Here is a 24,000-nt window from a genome sequence, read left to right as displayed (position 1 = left end):
GCAGGAATACTCCACAGATTAACTTAATTGGTACTGACCTCAAAACCTGGTTCCTTCTTATTTACTGTTTGTCCGCCTCCAGAGCTCTGTACGGTATTCATTTTAACTTTTTTTCACACTGAACTGATATCAATGAGAATTTGGTAATTCACCTACTTTTCAAGACTCAACTAATATTTGATACTATATCACAATATTGCAACACTCCGTGATCTCCGTGTTGTGAAACATCGGAAATTCATTAATAGTCCTGGTAAGTCCGCTTTTTCTGTGCTGCGACAAACTTTAAATAAAACTATTATATTTCAGTTCTGAAAAACCGTAGTTTGAAAATAAGCGCACAAAATCTAGCACAAATTTTCAAGGAAATGCCGAACATGTGAATTCGGGCTAGGAACATTCAACCTGAATCAACGGGAAGGGATATGAACATATGAAAAATTCATGAAACTGATTTAAAGTTTTAAGATGGACTCGTAGCAACATTTTCCATCATAAACTTAGTTTTAGAGTACTTAATTGCACAAGAAAATACGCTTCTCTCAATAATATCCACAAAAAAAACCAATTGAAGTACAACCAATTTCGTTTTCACAACATTTTCAAACACGATTTGTCAGGATCACAAATCATGAAGAAATATTTTATAGTACTTTAACCTTGGAAAACTTTTCTTATAGGTGTGTGAGTTTTTCATAAACATACATAATATTTTATTCATACAACACTAGTGGGATTTGTTCTCGATCAATGAAATTAATGAACTATGCATAAAAATATCATATCTTCTGTTTTTGAGAATGATTTAATAGATGATATTACATCATGGGATTGGTATTACTAATTGGATCGAATATTGGGTGATCATCGATCGAATTGGTGATACCACGGATAGGGGCTGAAATTGTAGCTTATTTTTGTAGTATTATGTACAATAAATGAATTTTGCTGAGGGTGATGCCACATGAGCTCCAGGCTTGTTCGTGGGTAATGAAATGGATGATGATGACGGTCAGTCCTCTCTTGTAAAAATAATAAATGAAATGGATGATGATAACGGTCAGTCCTCTCTTGTAAAAATATAAACGAATAAAAGAAAAATGATGCTTAAAGTGGGTTAGAACCACCGAGAAGCCGTTTTTAACTCATGAATATTATTAAGAGGTTCAGCTCTTTAAGTAGTGGTCACCATCACAAGGAGAGTAGCGGGCGCATGGATCTCAACTTATCTTATCAATAGCTCATCATCCCGACCAATCGCTTCCCAATACAAACCTTATATCGCAAACTGAACTTCTTTATACCCACAATTTACTTCAATTGTTCCAGCTCTTTAATATAATTCTTTCTCAATAAATTGAGACTCTCCCTCACTCTGGTTGTTTTAAATTCAGTTGTCAGCTGGGCTTTCAGAATTAAGTTTGTTTTTTTATCCTTTTTCAAAATTATTTCTTTAATATGTGAATCTTTTCTACTGATGTAATAATAATGTGAAAAATATGTTCTATTTTCGTTTTGAATCATCTAAATTTGAAAATCTAGTTTGTGGACATAATTAAAGAGCTGGAAATTTTTTGAAGACCTAACCTATTCCGGACTATGTGTAACCCTAAATTTGGGAGAGGAATAACACAAGGTTACCCTATTTTTTCTCTCCCTATCATTTTGATTATGCACCTATTGTATGAATGAATGAATAAAGAATAAATCATAACATTTTTGAATAATTGAAAGCTATAAAAACATGATGTGAGATTTAAAAATTGAGTTCTGTTACTATGGGCAAAATACAGATCAATACGATACTATTGTAAAAAAAACATGCAGTGAGAGGCACATTGAATTTTGGTTCAAGTGATTCTTTAAAGCGGGTTAAAAGCAACGGAAAAGCTTTTAACGACGCTGTTTTGCATGAAAAATTACGAGTTAATTAATGGACTCGATTCAAATACAGCGTCATGGAGTGAGATCATCTATCTCCATCTCTGCCGCCCCAGAATATTGTATGAGCTGCTTTATTGAATGAATAGGACTACAGTATTTTCCCGCTAAAGGATGGACATATCAAAATCAACGTTTCAAACAGCAGAAAAACTTCAGCATGTTACAGCTATGGTTGTTTCATAAATTACAACTGTATAACTCTGAAATATATATATAACTATGAACCCAATAAATGAATAGCCACTGTACTGCAATATACTGTAGTTGCTATAGCGCTTCTCTGTATAATATATATACTGTATTACAGCAAGAGTATTATACTATACTCCTGCTACTACAGTAGCTTACGGAGCTCAAAGATCAAAAGGAGCGAAGCTTATGATCTCAAAGTAGGAAAACGTTTTCACATTATCTCAATAAACGTTCGACTGAAAAAACATTTTCATAGATATGTTTCTGATTTAATATGGATTTGACTTTGTCCTATGAAATGATCATCCGATTTTTAGTGTACTTTACTGAATCTATAATTTAGACTAGATACTTTACTCGACTTGACTGGAATTGCTTTATTCCATTTTTACTCTTCGATAATACATTCCCATTCCATTGCTAAAATTACAATTCTATCTATATTCTGGCTACTGAGAGTAGATTCTTGAGATTATGAAAAGTGAACTAACATCTGATTTTGTACGGATTTTATTTTGTTCAATAAAATGTCCATTCAATGAGCATAATTATGTTACTGGACTTTTGAGTGTACTTTTCAGGTACACTAATTTTTTAGTACTTTGAGTTGATATTTGTGAACTTTCTAGTGTACTTCACTGGATCTATATATTGGATACTTTACTCGACTGTTATTTATATTTTAAGACTACTCTCAAATAATACATTTCCATTTTCTTAAAAAAAATCAGTTCTTCTTATATTTCTTGTTACTGGATGTAGATTATATTATATAGTTACTGGAAGTGTTCAATATTATAAGAAATGAACAAACATTAATTTTTAGATAATTTTACAGACTGAGAGTGAGCAAACAGTTTCGCGGAGGATTTTTAAAAGTAATGAAAGATCTTTACGATTCCAAACAATGTTCAAGTAATTTATCTGAGATTAGTCTCAGCAGATCTTTGAGATCATACAAGTGGAAAATTAATGTTCAGCTATTATTTTCCGTGATTAGTGTTAGCAGATCTTAAAGATCATGCGAGTGAAAAACGAATGTTCAGTTAATCTTTCCGAGATTAGCGTGAGCAAAACATTGAGATCATAGCAAGTAGTGAAGAAAAGAGATCAGGTGATGATCTTTCGGAGGTTTCATTAATCGTTCAATCATCAGAGCATTGCGTGATGCGATAATAGGGAGGCTGCCGTGTGCGTGGTAAATCACGCTTTGGTGAAAAAAATGCAATTTATTACGGCTCAGCAGTAGTATTGAACGTTTATGATACTTCTATGGAGCATGATCGATTTCAAGGGTGGAATTCATCTTCTTTTCTAATTTATCAACGAGAAATATATGAAGGAAATAGAACCGATAAAAAGTGTTTGATGAGTAAACATTTTTGGATCTATTCATTTTTTCCTGATTCGGTCACCCAGTAAGTATTGAAGTTGGGTGAGAGTAATGTCATTAATTTATCGTTCAATTTTATGTTATGAGTAGATTTTTTACTCTTAATTGTTTGATGGGATAAGACTTGCTGAAATTATTAGTATTTGTTTATTAATTCATTGATATTCCATTAATGAGTATCATTCTTAATAATATATTCATAATAAATTTTCCATTCATGATTCAATATATGACTATTCATCATAGTAGATCGCAGGGATAAGGACGTTGAAAATAAATAGTGTTTGCTAACAAACAGTCACCCATACGTTAGGACTCTGGTTATCAACTTCAAATTTCAAATTTATTGTTCCATTTCTATGATATATACATCATAATATTAAACAGTAGGCATAACGATTGCCATAATGGAAATGAAAATCACCACCAGCAAAAGTAAAACTTGCTCGCTGGTGGGAATCCATCCTAGTACTAAATTTAACAATAAATTGGATAATTAGCAAAAAAGGAGAGAAAAAAACCATAAGTAAATAAACTATTTTTATAAGATTTAATGAAGATGTCGTACTTTGTGAATGATATCGTCAAGTATCGACTGTAAAATAATAATGTAACTGACCTCGAATTGTGATAGAAAATATACGAATATAAGTCGTCGTTTGACTTGTAAAGTGTAAATTGTGCTCCGGGAAAAAGTGTTAAAGAGTGATATAATAAAAATCAACTGACTACAATAACCAGCTGTAACCATAACTTGCTATTTAGAGAGATATCTTGTTTTCATCACTCATGCTCATTCCTGATAATTAAAGCAATCATTTCAATCTAAATATTGGTCATCTTTATTACAATTCAATCAACAGAAATATATTCTTTAAGGAACAAGATATCTCTTCAAATAACAAGTTATGATGATTGCTGATAATTATAGTCAGCTGATTCATCATATCATAGGTCGTATATAGCGTGGAATTTTCATGTTTAAGGCGATCATCCTACTTTTCAATTTGTCAAGTGTGACATATTTGTATACATATTTGCTTGAACTTATGTTCTCCTGACCGAAAACTACACAACATCTCAAAGAATTTAGAAATATATAGTGTATATCTAGGCATTTGATACTCATGAGCTATATATTTGTTGTGTATCTGCCATATGCTACATAAATTTGTATACAAATCAAAATCGAAATGTATTTGTCAGTTTCCAATCTTATCAAATTTGTGACAAATTAGGTACCGCTACTCCCGGTAGAACCGGTTATTAATTGGAAAATTAATTACAAGAGAAGTGATAAACAATGAAGGAATGAATAAAAATTATTGGAGCATTATACCAGACCAATGTATTTATATCATGCATATTGTGTATGAAGTTATGTACGCAAAATCTAATAAAATAATAGACAAAATTGTCAAGCACTCTATTTTTCATGCGTTTTGTATGTAATTAAGGATTATTTTTTCAAGGTTTGTTTGTCTATTATACACTTAATCTGCATCTCTCTCTTCGAAATTGAATTTTCCAGTTATGTGGAAACATATTTTGTGTTTATTGTACATTTAACATAAGTAAATCTGCTTCAAACCTTGGAGGGACTTGTTTTTCGGGACCAAGTTTCGCGTATTTCGTCATATATCTTAAAAATTACTGTAGCTACAGGTCTGGAAACGGTTTTATTCAATTTTTCAGTTCATTTTACATTAAGTACACTAAATTTTATATCTTAATTAACAGCCAACAAATACCCGTAGGACTTCTTTTCGGCAGGGGAACTGAAATTTTCCACTCTGTATAACTTGGTAACTTAGCATTTTTAGACCTATGTTGATGAGAACTTTTTTTTCTTTTGATGTGAGGAATCACGGCTTGACTTATGGGCACCTTTTTCAGAACACTCTGTATAATATAATTTATAATAATTCTAAATTATCAGTTTAGTTTATCAGAGATTGACAATGGTGTAACAACCAAGATCGATCTTTCTACTTTTAATAAAATCTGTAGTTTTTTAGAGATTTCTTAGTCTTTTCATTTAATAATTAAATAGATTAAGAAATCTCTCAAAAACTACTGATTAAACTACATTAATTATTAAATAAAAAGACTAAGAAATCTCTCAAAAACTACAGATTTCATTAAAAGTAGAAAGATCGATCTTGGTTGTTACACCATTGTCAATCTCTGATAAACTGAAACTGAATACAAGAGCAGCAGAATTCATACTAGTAGGCGACTACTGCTATTGGTCAAGGACATGAATGCCTGCCATTGGCCTAGCTAGACACTCTCCTCCCACTTATATAATAGTAACGTGAAAAAAAAATAATAATTTATAATATTGCAAGTCATTTGAAAGTAAAATTGAAGGAATAATTTGGATTTTTCAATAATTTTTTTCCAAATTCAGATCTACACATTTGCTATGTAGGTCGTGTGAATTGGAATAAAATTTTCTAGAAGCAAGGATTCTACGACCCATTGTTTGGGGAATGAACGAAGTGTAATGATGAGCACACACACCCCCTCCCCCACCACATGACCCCCTTACAATCAATCCTGAAGTCTTCATTAACACGCTTAACGCGTTCATGTCTACACTCAATAGTGAGCAACGATGGAACGGGGAATAATGTAACTGAGAGAGATTGACCTGGAAGAACCGACAGCAAATGAAGAGAAAAATAGAAAGAGAGATAAAATAGAGAATATTTGGAAAGAAGAGATGTAGAGAAAGAAGGAAAATCGATTAAGCTCCATACGGACCGAATGATAGGAGACAGGATTAGAATAGAAGGGAATTAAAATTGAAATGGCAAAGAAAAGAGAAGTGGCAGAAATAGAGATTGATTGAGTTTATATGAATGCCAGGTCTTGGAAAGCCGAAGAGCTATCTTTTGATGAGATCTGATCACTTCAACAATCATTCTCTGTTCATGAACCCTGGTGGAGTGACATTTCCACCATTCTAGAGTAGAATAGAAGGTGAGGAAGATTGATTTATGATTAAATATAAAATTGATAAGATCATTGGAAGAAATCCTAATGTGGTGGTCAGACTAGTGGCGTATGTTTTATTTTTATTTTTGGGTGTGGGTCCTCGGAACATCCAAGACTCAATATATTATTGTTATATTTAAAATGTATGAATTCAGGGCTACTTACTTGTATTTATAAAATAGAATTATAGTACCCTTTAAAATTGATGAAATATAAATATAAATTTAATATTTTTTCAATTTTAAAGGGTACTATAATTCCATTTTATAAATATTGTTATAGTACTGACTTATAAGTCCCTTAAATTGTAAACAACAAAATAATCACCACGGGTGATTGAATGGAAAGCGGAACCTTTTTAGTCGTATAAATAGACAAATATTCGCATTATCAAGAATTTCTTATTAAACTATAGTGAGGTCCAAGTTATAATGGCAGTGGAAAAAAATAGGAGAGCAACGTTGCCGATCCTCTGTCTTGTCAATGTCTCCTATGGAGGGTAACTGATATTGGTTTATTGATGTAAAATAATCAATTATACTTTAACAAGCAAGGAATTATATTTTTCAATTATTTCATAATGAATTTTCATAATCAAGATCAAATATTTTGTTAATTAATTATGCATTCTACATTGTTGGAAGACGATCTGGCAACAGAGCAAAGCGAGAAAGAGATAGCGCTATCCGCTTTGTTGAATGATAGACAAGGATGGCAATATAATTGCTAATCGAACACTGCCATTAAAAGGTGGACAACACTGTTGTCAGATATCAGAATGGATGTGAAAGTGTAAGGATGTTATAATGCTATTACGTTGGATGTTAAAATGATTCCATCATAAATTAAAAACACAATATGTTTTCTACCCAATCTGCAACCGATGATGATGCCTTACGTTTTCAAACATGTGTTTTGTTTTCAAAAAGCTATTCCAGTAAAAAAGACAACATAGTGTTTTGAAGAAATATAATAGTCTTATCTCTGGTGTTCTATTTCAAATGAGTTTGAATCATTGAGGTTGTGTAACAGATTCGAGGGAGCAGAAGCAGGTGAATGGAGAAGAGAAAACCAGAAACTTGATAAGGAGTAATATTAATATATGGGAGTAGGAAATATATCATCGGAAAAAATAATATGTAAGAGAACCTTTCCTATATTATTTTTTCTCCCCCTATCATTTCGATTATTTACTTATTGTATGAATGAATAAAATATGGGAGAGAGATGATAGAATGAAAGCAGAGGACGGATTATTGATTGATTAGCTGACTTTATTAAAAACGTAGGAGGACGAAGTTAGGGCGCAGCCGGCTCTCTCTCACACTTGACCCTCCAATACAATAAATCTTAGTAAAACTAGAACACTGTAGACAAAGATTATAAGATAAAAAAACAAAATAATTTTTAAAAAATTAAAAAAAACTTATAAAATCATCAAATAGCGAATGAAAGAAAGAAAAAAAAGAATCAAATTTCTTTGGAATTCAAAACAGTAAGAAAAATACAATAAGAAAAAAGTGAAAAGTGAAAACATTAATGTCAGTTCAAAATTCATAGACCGTTCAGATAGAAGTAGGAAAGAAGAAAGAAAGATATGATCATATATCATGATATTTTCAATTCAATTCAATATTTTGAAAGACGTCATTTATTTCGTAGATTTGTTTCTATTATTTTCTGAAACCAAACTTTCCAGTATAGTGCACGTAAGTTTGTACTTGGAATTTTATTGATCGCTACCCAAACGCGCTATTTTAAACAAAACTATCCTATCAAACTGAACTAACTATCAACCAGTTCCAAACTGAACAGGACGTTCCCTGTATATATTGTACGAGTATCAATGAATGAATAATTATTTTCGGGTAGATTACTATACTGCTCGAATAAGAGTTAGCTTGAGTAAACAAGACACTTGACACTTATTCCTTTTCCACTCTACTTCCTTTCTTTCTCACTAATGCAGACATACATTCTATGTAATCTATAAAACTTTCTCGTCACTGATACTGGAGCTCCTTTTCTCTCTGTTTCCCCCCTTACCCTTTCACTATAGCGCTTTTCTCTCCATGTTTATTGCAAGTATTCAACCAAGAAACACACAACCCCGACACATTTTGTGTACTTACTTATAAATGTATGTGTGTAGGATATAATACATGTTCCCATGTGTACATAATATGTATGAATATATATTATGTAGTACAGCCCCCTCAACAATAGCACAGTCGACAATCAATGCTTAGATACTTGAGGAAATGCTGTTTGTGTATTTAATCCTACATTTTGGATCAGTTCCAACGATCTAGGAGACAATAAACCCCGTTCCCTCTGTCCTTAAACAAGAAAGCCTATAAAAAGAAGAGTTTTAACACCCTCCGGCTCGCCATCCAACAACAACACTCATCTTTCCTCTCTCTCTCTTTTCTCTTTTCAAAATTAACCCTCTTGGCTGGAATTCTGGAGAAAAATAGAGGGAGGACTAGATTCCTGATTTTATTAAGCTTGGCTTCGCTGTCTGAACAGTTTAAAAGGTTCGCTAAGTCATTCAATGATGTTCTGGTAACACTGTTAGCAGGGTAATAACCATCAGTACTACCTAAGGGTAAACAGAAAACAATATTGTAGTATCGAAATAATATCGGGATACTATTCACTAGTGGAATACTTTCGACTATTGAAAGTGTGGCGATAGTATTGATATAGGCTAGCCCTACATGGATACTTATTATGTGAACACAGTTGCCAAGGTGATTGTTCTGGAAACAAACTTTTTATGAAAAGATAACAAGTTAGAGTTTTATGAAGAGTTTTAGGATGAACGTTCCAAATTGATGTACTATTTTATTCTTATCTTGTTCTATAGTGTAAACTTTTAATAAATAAAGTGTTAATACAAAAGCTCATTTGCAACAGTATTATAATGATAGAATCATAACAGTTTTGGGTTTATCCTGTTGATTCTTTTCCAATCATTGATTTTATTTTGTGCTTTTGTGAATGGATGCAATGTAATGTATAAATTATTTGCTTGTACATAGTAAATAACTCTTTTATTGCTATTATAGTCTAGCGATGTTATAAATTTATCGAAAAATGTATTGGAGTTTTAGTTTCAAATTTATTTCAAAAAGTATCACATATAATTTACGATAATGATAATGATTTGTAACTGTATCCACAAATAAATAAATAAATAATATTTTCAAAATGATTTGGAGAGGAAAATTGAGGTTTAACCTTCAGCTACTTCTCTGGAATACTGATTCTGATTGCCTAAGGCTCAACTCACACTTACGCGACTCAGGTCGACAAGAGACTCGACTCTAGTCGAGAGCACGTGTTCCAAATGGTGACACTCAAACCAGTCGATTCTAGTCTCCGCGACTGTCACCATTTGAAAACACATGCTCTCGACTAGAGTCGAGAACTCGACCTGAGTCGCGTAAGTGTGAGTTGAGCCCGAATTATCTGATTCCCACACTTATGAGTAATTCATCAGACATATCCACAGAATTTCCTAGAAATATAGTAGAGTTTTCATATGGTGACATTGCCACCTGAAGTGACGTTCCTTTAGCTCAACTGTAGACGAATCTGAATTAGACGTCAAAAATTCAGTTATGAAAATCAAATTCGAAATGAGTATAATAAAAATTTTTATCAATGGAGACAACAGGCTGATCCCATTTTGCTTCCTTCATACAATACAATATTTTCAATACATTATACAATCACATCCATTGATAATTATAACATCCCAGGTAATTGTATTACTCTTGATTATTCAAAAATTTGTGAAGTATAGAGTTAGTGCATAGGGTGATGAATGATCAAATTGAATTGATGTAATTTATCTTTATATTATTATTATTCTATTGTAACTGAATTTTATTGTACAAATCTGTAAATTCATGTGGAAATTTTTATTTTAATTTACAATGCAAATGAAAATAATGTAATAACATTGGAAGACAAAATAATAAGATGGTCCTTGTGCTATTTTTCTTCCAAATATATAGGTGTTAAAGTCCATGATAAGGTTAGAATTCCACCTGTACAATTTTTATAACATTTTAGTCCAAAATAAACATGAAAACTATCAATTTTGATTCAGATGGCTTGAATTAATAAATTGATGAGGAATATTCCATTCAATTAACACTTGTAACGAATAACATTGAGTTATTGAAGAAAATTTGGAACCATTCAAGAAACACAAACTTGTAAACACTGGATAATTGAGTGAAATATTCCATTTTATAGCAGGATTTATAATAAATATTGGGGCGCCGAGCTTCGCTTGTTATTTTTATTATAATGAAATAAATTGAATTGAATTGAATGAAGCTACTTGAATCAAATTGATCACTTGATCATAATCCACTAAAGTCATCAAAAACGCAACTTCGAAACAAGTTAAAGACTCCACATCTATTTATCATTTCAGTCCACTTGAAGGGGGGTGGGTGATAATGAAGAGGGAGGTGGGAGGAGAGATTTATCCTCCGAGATGGGGTGCAGAGAAGAAAGTTTGAGAGCCCCTGCTCTAGATGATGAACTATGATTATAAATAATTAAGTTTGCAGGTTAATGGAGAATTTGTCATCGTTCATAATAAGTCAAGTAGAAAGTTTAAAGTGGAGTAACGACCTTTTGAAACTCTCCTAGAACACAACAGGGCCAATTGTGGAGTGATAATTGGAATTATTGTCGGTGTAAAAAGCATATTTTAGTACTTATAATACTATTATAGTAGTACAAGACTTTTGAAACAATCATTCATGGAGACAAATTGTTTTCGAAGAGTTTTGTAATTTCTCAATTTTTCTACCACTGATATAAAATTCGAAATGAACCAAGAAAATTGGTTGGCTTAGCGGTTAGAGTCATATCTAAGTTCGGGTAAATCCGTTATAAAAATAAGGCCAGCTTCACCTTAACTACAAACTATATTAGTTATGAGCTCATTCCCGGTAATTCAGAACCTACTTGAAACTGTTTAATACACACTTATTATTATACCCCATTCTTAACCTAGGGTTAAGGATCCTTCAACACTCTATGTAGATTCCTTATGTTTTTTCGCTCTATAGTGTCAAAAAATAAGTAAATTCTTCTCGCATATTCCAGCTGGAATCTGATTTGAAGTAAACACTGGGGAGTCCACTTCCTCAGATGTTAAAGGTCATATTGCATGGACTGTATTACCGGTACCGTATTGTTTCTTAGTATCTTATTTATCAATATGATTGTAAATTGTAGTAAAGACTGATTAGGTATAATGCCTGAAGCCTTCCTTGTTCTTCTTGTAATAATGAATAATTTTTTTATAGAAGATTCTCAAGAACTAGCTGAGCTGAGAATAATATTATTGGTTGTCTAGCAGCCAAGAAAGAACTGAAACTTATTTATCTATTTATACATTCACAAGTACAATACTTAACTCAATATTAATTATTAGGAAAGTTATGAAAAATTATGAAGTGATTAAAAAGAACTTTACTGATAAGTTGCATTTATATTGTTTACTAGACAATTAATTCATTCTCAGCTAAATTCCATCCCAAGAATAGTCCATGAATAAAGCATTGGATAGGTTTTTAAAGGAGTGACAAAACTGAACAAACTTATAACTGAGAATTATATAACATTTTATCACTACTTGGAAACTCTTCAACAAGTTAAAAGATTTGATTAATCCAGCTGTCTGACTATATCATGGTTAGAGGAGAGTGACGTTTAAAGATTGTATTATGGTGATTTGTGTGAATTTGGAGGAAGATTGAAATTTAAGGTATGATTAGAAATAGTTTTATAGTTTTGAAAAAACTTGACACGCTATGAAAGCACGCTCCCAACTCACAACACAACGCTAGCGGTAGTTCATTGTTGGAAAAAGTGTGATTTTGACTGGAAATCCGTTGAAATTTGCAGTTATCGGCGGCGACTAGAGACTCATGACGGAGGAGGTGACAGTGGGATCACGAACCGCGCAGCGCAGCGGTAGCGAAACTGACCCTCGTCGCCTGGAAACAACCACCGCTGCATCGTGAGCAGGGCTGCTCTTGCTCGCTCTCTCCGCTCCCAACACACAATTTCCCTCTTCTGCCCACAATTTCCCACATCTGTTTCCCTCCAACATTGTTTACGATAAAATCCTAACAGAAAAAACTGGCATGAATTATACATTTTTATTTCCCTTCAACATTGCTTCCGATGAAATCGTAGCGAGAAAAAAACCTGGCATGAATTATTCATCTCGGAATAACTCGAGAGGAGCACAGCTTGAATCCTTGAACGCCGGAAGAAAAGCGAAGACAGTATAGTATTAATGCATTGAACGTCAGCCGCATAACTAAAGGAGAAGGATGAACCAGGAGAAGAAACAGTTTAACACCAAAAACTTATTTCAACGCCAGTTTTATAAGAAAACAGAAACACCTGGAACACTTTCTGTTTATAATAATTTTTCCAGAAACAGCTCTCACGTAAAATTTCTATTCTTCAACGATTGACATCAAGTGCCTATTTCATGGAAATATACAAGTCCTGGATCTGAACACCTCACTGAAATATGTAATAAGATAGGTAATGGGAGAGAACAGTTCCTTATAATTTATACTCACAAACAACATGAGTTGTTAGTGGTCAGATTATAGTGCCTAAGACCGTGCAGCGCAAAGCGCTTGACGAAAAACCACCCGCAAAACAATGCGACTTCAACTGAAACCAAGCGCACATGATTTCTATGAAGTGGTATAGTATCAAACGGACAAAGCAGCTTCAAATTGAATCAATTTATCAGATTAACACCAGTAAGAATCAAGAGTTTTGTTGGAAAAAAGTGTTAACTGACAGTATAATCAAAGGGGAAAAAAAGCTTCCATTATGCTATCTTTTCTCTATAGTTGAATATTGCTGACGTGACCACGTCACTTTGAATCTACTCAGTTAATTTTCCACTTCTGACTGGATTAAAATGTCTTCAATTTTTCGTCAGAAATAGTGAATAATTCTTCAAGCATAGACCATCATGATGATAGAATCAAACCTATTCTATTCTATTATGATGATAGAATAGTATTATCATTCATTATTTTAACAGCTGACTTTGTAATTGTGTTCAAAATATTGGGAAAATGAATGAATAATATTATTGATTTTCATTTTTTTAACTAATGGGCGAAAGGCCACATAAGCTGTGGGTAATGAAATGAGTGCTGGGTGATTAATGAGATGATTGGATTTGAAATCACAAATGAAACTTGCACATGATAGGGTTAACGTTTGTTCCCAGCACACTGCTCATGTGAATTGGTCGAGTGTGATTGTTCCACAATCCATTTTAGCAAAAGCGCTGCAGTAAGTACTGTTATGTATGTTCAATCTACACTCAAAATTCTGTTATATCGAGTTAATCAACAACTATTATTCCCAGTTATATAAGCTGTTATCAGGCTAATTGTCAGCTACTATACTCATAACTTGTTTGAGATCAGGAATCGAGCTACGAAGTAGCTCAACATATTCTACGTGGAGTTGCTTGTTTCAAATCACATGATTCCATTATATTATTCAATATTCCTGTGCAGTAGTATATAGTATGTATAGTTGATAAATTATAATTATTATTAAACGAAAATCCCAAATAAATGCTGCACAAATCACCCCGAATACTTCTGCTACTGCAGGCATTGACAACAGGGTTAACAGCTAGATGGAAATTCGATGAGAACTACTATCCAAAAATTAGTTGCCAGCCCGGGAATCGAACCCGGTACCTCCCAATTGCTAGTTAGGAATGCTTACCCTTACACCAAACTGACAATCTCTGGATAGCAGCGCTCATTTTATGGAAACTTCCATCTGTACTGGTTGGCCGCTATGGCTTCGTATAAAATGAGCGCTGCTATCCAGATATTGTCAGTTTGGTGTAAGGGTAAGCATTCCTGACTAGCAATTGGGAGTACCGGGTTCGATTCCCGGGCTGGCAACTAATTTTTGGATAGTAGTTCTCATAGAATTTCCATCTAGCTGTTAACCCTGTTGTCAATGTCTGCAGTAGCAGAAGTCTTCGGGGTGATTTGCAGCATTTATTTGGGATTTTCGTTTAATAATAATTATATATTAATTAGCATTTGAATAAATGCATTCTCTATTCCATCTGTAGTTGATAAATTCATTAGAGATTTATGAAGTTGAAACATCCCAGACTAGTCCCCCATTCTTTCAGTGTATTCTGTGGCAATCGCATGTCATTCCATTCAACACGAGTTCAGTGTAACCCTTTTTATTGCTTTGAAAACTTCCTATAATTATCTTCAAAATAAAACTGAAGAAAATGTGAACAACTTCAATATTCCAGCAGGCGCACCCATGTATTCTGTTTCAGCATGCCAATTTGCTTTGGAGAAGAACACACATCGTCAAGTCTATTGAAGTGAATGTGTCTGCTATTTTATCATGTAGGGATGTATCATTTATTCAAAGAATTCCGAGAACATGACCGTCTACAAAGCCAGATATTCAGCCAGATTTTGCTCACGAGTGCATCTTTTGCTTTTGAGAACAAACAGAATTTATTATTATCAACAATGAAATGCTGACTTTCGAGTTGGTGCTATATAATAAATGAAGAGAAGGATTTAAAAATACAACTGAAAAAGGCAGGATTTCTTGTTCGAAAATTAATGGATAATTTATTGGAGTCTAGAAACCGTGGGATTGTACCGTTGAAATTTTGTAGTTCTTTGAGATGAGTGAAATGAGCACTAATCTTTCATTAGACAAGTACTATTTTATTGCATGAACGCTGATGCTGGTGTCAGGTATTCCTGTTTCACGATACTGCTTCGGCATTGTAATTTACGTGATGAGCTTACAGTATTGGAGTCTGGATTACTTCTGATATGATTCAATATTGACCCGATTCTGTTAATGCACGAGCAAACAATTATAATAACACTGAACACTGCACTGCAAAGCATCATCCAGATAACATTTACCAAACACAACATAACAGAACCACATATGAACGAACAACATCCCATGTTAGCTACATGTTCGCACTGGTATCTAATCTCTGAGACAAGATAAATCCATCCGCCTGCCACTCTCATTGAACGGGTGACAATTGAGAGCTCTTCAAGTCTCTTATCATAATAATTTGAATTACTCTTGCAGTAGCATAAAGCTTGCGTTGGTATAAGCATTGGTCAACAAATTCAATATACAATATAATCCATGAGTACACATATAAATTGACATGTTAATTTCCTGTCTGGTTCTTCCCGTTGAATGGATACTGTACATTTATAGAATACAGAAGCTATATAATCATAATTTGGATGAATTCATTCGATTCCTAATCAAACAGAAAGTCTGTCATGAATTTTTTGACCTCATATATATTTTATCGATCTTACAGTGAATATAATCAATCAATTCATTTATTTCCCAAACAAACATTATACAAAAAAACAAAGAAAGATATAAAAATGTGAAATATAAGATCTCATAGTGGAGATCTTGAAGTAATTATACTGGTCTATGATGAAAACACTTCACTTATATAAATGGGCTACTTTCGAACAAATTAATAAAAACTTGAAGTACCCTTTATTATTGAAAACTTTAAAATATATTAACGACTAGTTTCGACTATAGGTCATTTTCAAGTTGAAATGTCTAAGATAATTTGGTCTATGATAATATTAGTACCTTACTTCAACAAAAAAAATCTGGTGTGGCGCACTCACACAACTTTCCTTGCCGTTATGAAAATTGATCACCTGACGCTAGTGTTCCCGCGCATCTCAAGTATACTATTCAAAGATTTGAGCCAGCTGGTGACAGGACTATAACATTGGAGACACACGAGGTCTGCTATCTCTTCATAGTGAATCATTTAATAGAATCAACAGTTGCCAACAGTTTGCAATTAAAATAATAACATTTTCTCGAATTTCGAGCTTATTTTAAATTTTAGGTGAAAATGTTACTGAACATTAATTGTAGAGATTTTCATGCTCAATCTCTTCCACTCAAAATTTTTTGTTCAAATTATATCTGAAGCCTGATAATCTAAGAGAATCTAAAATCAAACTTTGCATAGATGGGGCGGAGCTCCTGGAATTTTTACAGATATTGGACTTGTGGCAGTTGATAGAGCTTATCGATGACTATTTTAGATATAACTTTAATCAAAATCGTTGGAGCCGTTTTCGAGAAAATCGCGAAAACCCCTGTTTTTGACAACATTTTCTATATTTCAGCCGCCATCTTGAATCGCATTTGATCGAAATTGTTCGTGTCGGATCCTTATATTGTAAGGAGCTTACGTTCCAAATTTCAAGTCATTCCGTTTATTGGGAGATGAGATATCGTGTACACAGACGCACATACACTCATACACACACACACACACACACACACACACACACACACACACACATACAGACCAATACCCAAAAACCACTTTTTTGGAGTCAGGGGACCTTGAAACGCATAGAAATCTAGAAATTGGGGTACCTTAATTTTTTCGGAAAGCAATACTTTCCTTACCTATGGTAATAGGGCAAGGAAAGTAAAAAACACTATAATAAAATGATAATATAATTAGATGACAAATATTATAACTATGAACATCCGAGTCTAGGGGTTTCTACAGAATCTAGATTAAAGTCGTTCAAACTTTGAAGCTCTAAGATTGGATTAAAAATTGGTGACCATCAAATCAGGGCTGGATTAATTAACGTATGGTATGCATGGGCCATAGCCTAGTGCCGCAGAATTCGGGGGGCGGTGAAATTTATTTTGAACAATATAATAAATTATTCCAAAAAATGAAAATATGAAGGAAAATAACTTGTAACAGATTTATAAATTGGAGTAGTTTGAACGATCATTCAATTGATGTATTCCATTTATTTGGTTCTAGTAACAAGCTAAGTCACTGATAGTGGAATATTACCAGTGAAGAATTTGCTAACCTGTAGATTATCCATTCATCATCACTCCAACTCAAATACTCCAAAAAATTAGTCTGGAATGCGAGAAATATTTATATCCATGAAACCCCGATTTCTATCTACCGCATCAGCTGTGATCTATCAGTTAACTAAGATGCTATGATTCACAACAACTCGTCCAGTCAGAAGCGTCTAGCTACAAAAGGTTTCTCTTCCACCATTGGTAGGAATGGTTTTGTCCATCCCACAAAATGGCGACAGTGACAAATGTCATCGACCAATGAGAGTGGAGGAGCATGCACTATGCCAGCTAGTTGCATGTGATTGGTGGAGGAGTTCTTTCCATCTTTAACCGATAGACCGCAGCAGAGCTCGGATGTGTTTCATCTGTTCGTTGAATATTCATTGCAATATCTATAGTGAGGTCCACGTTATAATGACAGTATATGATCAACTTTGGTTTTTTATGCTTGTCTATCATTCGACAAAACGGTGGTACTATCCTTTTCTAGGTCAACCAACGATGCAATTATATTTTTGACATTGTAGAATATAATTTATAAATGCAGAGAATCGGCATAGCTATTCTTCTATCTTTATCCACTGCCATTATGACGTGGACACACTATAGTTGAAGAGGCCAGAAAAAATTTGACTGAATTTTAGAGGATGGGATAACCAATTGAAATGAGACTGCTATTATAAGCAGTTAAAATCATAATTTCATAAAGTTGAGTGTTGAGTTTTGGATTCCAGGTTTAGAATATTGATAACGTTGGAAAAACTTGTCAATACAAATTTTAATATTATGAAACACGCAAAACAATAAATCCAAGGAGAATGAGTTTCTATTCCGTGCTTATTAGTAGCTTGCATCTCTCCTTGCCCTATTACATACAATAGGTAAGGAAAGTATTGCTTCAAAGAAAATAAAAATAAGGTACCCTAATTTCAAGTTTTCTATACGTTTCAAGGTCCCCTGCGTCCAAAAACATGATTTTTGGGTGTTGGTCTGTGTGTATGTCTATGAACACGATAACTCCATTCCCAATTGATTTGATTGACTTGAAATTTTAAACTTGAGGTCCTTATACCATAAGGATCCGATAATAAGAAATCAAATCAAACAAAATTTAATCCAAAATGGTGGAAAAATGCGGATAATGACTAAAAACCATGTTTTTCACGGTTTTCTCGAAAACGGCTCCAATGATTTTTTTTCAAACCTTAGTTATTATAAGTACAATATTTATACATTTATTTCACAAATTAGAATGCCAAACCGTCGTTTAGCCAGGCTGATATTTTATTATTATTTTATGTAAGAAGAATGGTAGCAATAAGGCACTTCTTATTGTTTGCGGATGATCCACTAATCTACTCTGCATTGAAATAGAATCGTTACAGCTTCAATTAAGTATCAATAAGTTCATCGAACTCAAATAACTCATATACCGGGTGACTCAGGATAACGGGAACTTTTAAAAACGCCATAAAACATTAGTGGGAAGGGGCAAAAATGATTTTATTCAAACTAATGTAAGGTTCAAGACTTGCCATTTGAGAATTATTAATAACATCTACAACATTTTGACAATTACTTCTTCAATATGGCTTCCTCCTGCACGAATACACTCTTGGAATCTGTGTTGAGATTCCTGAACGGTTGCTTCAACATTTCAGCTGAGATATTGTTAATTTCATTTTGTCGGTTATGATTCAACCAAAGTTATTGGTCAAGTTGTGAAAACGTTTGATTTGTGATAGCTCTACAAACAGAAAATCGCAGGTGGACAGATCATGGGACCAGGAAACGCAGATGTTGCAGCGATCAATGAGAAATCGTCAACACAGATTTCAAGAGTGTATTCGTTCAGGAGGAAGCCATGTTGAAGAAGTAATTGTCAAAATGTTGTAGATGTTATTAATAATTCTCAAATGGCAAGTCTTGAACTTTACATTAGTTTGAATAAAATCATTTTTGCTCTTCCCGCTAATATTTTATAGCGTTTTAAAATGTTCCCGTTATTCTGGGTCACCCGGTGTAATAAGTGAAGTGATCTCATATATAATATTCAAAAAGGGTGCTAAGATTTTTATTTTTCTTTCTATTTCTATAAAAGTAGCCCTATACAGAAAAGAGGTGACTCGAGATTTCTGCTCCAGCATTGTTTTTTTTCATTTTTCAGTGGACTCGCTACCTTTATTTTGAGTACCTATTCCTCTGTTTTCTCCTTCCCCCCTTTCTCCCTTCTTTTTTCCTCATTACTTCTCTTCTTTGCCTGCCTATTACATGGGAAACCATAGTTGGCTAGGTATCTTCCTCTCTTTTTTTCTCTTCTCCAACACACCCAACCTCAAAGCCCATGGTTTTTTATATTTGTAACATCTTATTGTGTTTTATCCAAGTGAGTACCTGTTTAGTGAGCTAGATGTTTTAACTGTCAGGCAGCTTTACATAAAAAATTTAATCATCTACATAAATAAACATATGAATCTTTTCAACCTGCGTGTTTCACCATATAACCTCCGTCCCTCATCTATTACCTTTTAATACAGATACTATTTTATCAATTTGTAGAAAACAATTTTATATCAGGTATCAAAGCTCATCAATGTTATTCCTAACCATTTTATCACTAGTAAATTGAATAGAAAACTGCTAATTGAAATTCATACATGGATAATCTCGAACAATGTAATTTGACAATGTAATTCCTCATAGCTTAGTATAAAGACTTCTCATGTTTTTTATGTAATCTCAACTATTCTCTTTACCCTATGCCTCACTCTGCTCTTTCTCTTCCCTTCCTCACTCACTTTTTCTTTTCCCTATTTCTTATAATATCCCATTATTATTTTCATGTACTGTTAAGCATTGACACTCGGCCTCTGCGCTCAGGTCCTCGAACCTTGCAGGGACTTCCCGTTTTTATATAGTTATGTATAATCCTATTAATGGTATTTTTCTTTTTCATTTTATATTGTATTTTACTTTTTTCATTTATAACCATTTTTGTGTCATTGTAATTATGTTTTTGGACAAAATAAAGATTTGATTTGATTTGATTAATTTCGTGATTCTTTGTAATTTGTTTTTGTCTTGTTTTGTGTGTTATTAATAAATTGAAATTGAATTGAATATCATAACAATTTTTTGGTGAAATTAGGCATGGTTTCAAGGAAACTTATTAGATCAAATTAACCATTAAACCTATAAGTTTATTGGTCAAACATATTTTATAAGTGTCCTAGAAACTGAGCCCGAGAGTTTTCATGTCTACATTGACTTTCATATAAATACCTTTTATGTATTCAAAAAGATCTCTGCGATCGTATGAAAGTCCGGGAAATCATTACTCTAGCGCATCCCGCACAACGATTTTCGATCTCTCATCATTCAAAGTGAAACTGAAACTCTTGAGTACGAGACTCGTATTCAAATGATCAACTGACACGTGAAAGAAGTTGCAATTTAGTTGATGTAGGCCTAGTAATGTCAAGGTCTAATGAGAATATCTTGCGCCCTGCGTGCTTCGAGCCTAGCTGTTGCCATGGTTACGGCTGCGGACGCTGCGCTGGGACCATGCCACTATTGCCAACATTATTCCAAACATTTTCCCTCACCAACTTGGAAATTTCTCCGGCCGGGGTATGTGAGAGATATCACACATTCCCTTGGGGGTTCAAAGAACTGGTTGTTTTTCTGTATGTCTGATTGAATGAATGTGACCTATCGACGATGAAGATGATATTGTTTTCTATTCCTCGCGATGATATATGTCATAGAATTGGGCTAATCACGTAAATGGGCAATTCTCGGCCGGAGAATTGGGCTTATCGTCGATTCATAAATATTGGACGAGTCACCTTCTGTTATGTGCGAAGAATATATTATCATTATGGAACAACATTTATACCATACATCCATTTGATTGATTCAAATAATGCATTCAAAATTTGTAACTAAAAATATGATTTTAGCGTTTCAATCTTCATGATGCATTTCTCCTAGATTGTTCCTCCTTTGAAGACCTATTCCTGATTTCAACCGCCAGTTACATATTCATAACTCACGGCTAAACGAGTGAATTAATTCTCATAAACCTTCGCATGAATGCTTTTTATGCTTCATGATCTCTTATAAGTATTAACAAGCTTTATTTAACAAAGATTTTCGAAACTCTATTCAAACATGCTAATTGTGGAGGATTTGATTTCCCATTATTGTAGAGAATTATGTTGTGTAGCTATATAAAACCTCATTGTGTGGGGTCTTGTTTTATATCATAATTTTTGTTGGTATCTTGTCGGAAGTCATTTAGCATATGATTTCTCGTTCGCTCAAGTTTCTGTTTTGGACTATGTGACAAATTTTTTTTGTATATAATTTTTTGAACATTATTGAATGTGTGAGAATCGAGAAAGATCACCAAATATGAAGTTAAAGTGTCCTTGCCAAAAAATGAAGTTGTAGACATACAAAAAAATTTTGCCGGCGGCGCGTTTCGAACACCTATTACGGAAAATTTAGAAGGCTAACTGACAATACATCAGTCTGATTATTCATGTTTCAACGGTTTGGTGAGAGAATAATGGAAAACAAAATAGAAAGTTCATTTATTAGTTTCAGAGGAAGAGGAAATATATTGAAAATCAGTTTAAGCTCCCATATAAAAACCAACCTTATATTAGCTGTAGCCTACTGACTATATTTGTATTTACCTTATGAAGTTAGTGTTAATGATAGGACTACATGTTTTATGAATTTCATATTCCCACTGCCTTCTTTTGTAGATACTGGATAGAATGATTCTAGTCATCCCGGTTTATATTATATGATATTGATTGGTATTTACTGTTGATAATAATCAATTATAGTCTTTAAGTTTGTAGCGTGAGTATTGATGGTGTGGAACTTTTCCATAATTGGAGAGACTTGAGAAATTGTCAAAAAATCCACTCTAATATAAAAATCATTCTAATAAAAATTATTATTTAACAGGGATTTTTAATATTTTTTTGTCAATCCTCCAATAATAAAATTCCATGATTGAGCTTGAATATTTTGGTGATTCATAGTTTTTTTTACATGTTCTAGAAACAGTCTTTCAATGTTGTGGGGCAAGAAAATGATAGAGTCATTTGCTTTGTCCAATAGCGAACGAATTTTATTCAAGTACTGACTTCATACGTTAACCTTCGGGCAGTCGCGCTGTTGTAAAAAGTACAACAGTGTCAGATTTTTTGCTACACAAAACTATTGGATAGGGTGGTGTCAGTGAATGAGTCACCTATGCATTCCAAAACTTTCTCCCCATCACTCAACTGAGTTACAGTATCTTCCGAGCAATGGTTCAGTCTTTAGGTGCCATTTAGTCGCGACAGTGCATAAGTCGCACTGTGCATAAGATAGGGAAAGACTGTATACGGGGACTGTAAACGAGCCAATAACACAGAATTGTTGGCTTTGCTTGGTGTACCTTATTGAGCCATGAAATGGTAAATTCAAATGTTCTATGGGCGTAAAATAGTCAAGAAAATGGAAAAAGTAATTACAATTAATAATATGTTTTGACAGTAAACAGAGTACATGACACTTGGAAAATTGGATGTTGTAAAAAGTACAACACGCGACTGCTCGTGTGACTGAGTAGGGCGCGACTACCGGAAGGTTATCACTATATGAAACATTATCGTGGTGGACGGATCATTATCCAATCTGTATCTTTCTAGTCTCTGTAGTTGGAATTGCGTCAGCGCCTACCATCTAGCGGAGAAACGATGAACGATCACAAAGCGCCACAACTTCATGCCTCGACAGAGGACAGCTATAAACAGTCCATGTTCATGTATATGATACACCACCACTATATGATACGCTCACCACTCTCAAATTGAGTGATTAGAATCTTAATTCCTCTTTCATACCCTTAATCCTCGCACACATACACATCGATTTTTGTTCGTACGATATTTTGCCGTCCTTATGAATTCTATCAGATTAAACAGAACTTGACAAACATCATCTGTTTGAAATCATCTGTTTAAACCAATATAATTTATAAGGACGGAAAAATACCGTACCAAAAAATCGATCTGTGTGCGGGGCTTTATTCATTAGAGTACTACCTCAAAAACCGACATGCTTATCATTCATAAGTATGTGCAGTTCTTATTTTGTAACTTTTTTAGAATAGTATGTTCTTTGAATGGAGTGACAACAATACCAGAAATTGATATTGGGCCATATCAATAAAAACTGAACATAGCATCATGAGCATGAGCATGGAGCATAAGGTTTTGCTCATGAGCATTACGTAGAAGCATAAGCATTTGCTCATTTTTATATGAATAAGCCTTATCTTATACTCTTACCTTATGCTCCTGAACTCTGGAGAAAATGTTCACGTATTCTAATGATTTTTCATCAGCTGATTCGCCTTACTTTGTTTTTATAGTGAAAGGTTAGAATGTGCTACACACGTAAGA

General features: G+C 33.6%; 1 protein-coding gene across 2 annotated transcripts in view; it reads right to left on the bottom strand.

Moving 5' to 3' along the window:
• LOC111064549 (inactive dipeptidyl peptidase 10-like) overlaps positions 1 to 24,000 on the bottom strand; it is a 389,533-nt gene that overhangs the window by 258,194 nt on the left and 107,339 nt on the right. Inside the window, exon 1 of one of the 2 annotated variants that reach the window (XM_039442323.1) lies at positions 39 to 289. The exons of the other annotated variant lie outside the window; for it this stretch is intronic. Coding sequence (XP_039298257.1) covers positions 39 to 101 — 63 coding nt within the window. The 5' untranslated portion in view covers positions 102 to 289. Of the gene's footprint in view, positions 1 to 38; positions 290 to 24,000 lie in introns of those variants that run through there. 2 annotated transcript variants of the gene reach the window in all.

This window comes from Nilaparvata lugens, chromosome X (genome assembly GCF_014356525.2).
Source record: "Nilaparvata lugens isolate BPH chromosome X, ASM1435652v1, whole genome shotgun sequence".
Classification (NCBI taxonomy): domain Eukaryota; kingdom Metazoa; phylum Arthropoda; class Insecta; order Hemiptera; family Delphacidae; genus Nilaparvata; species Nilaparvata lugens.
This window is presented reverse-complemented; position numbering and strand designations above follow the sequence as displayed.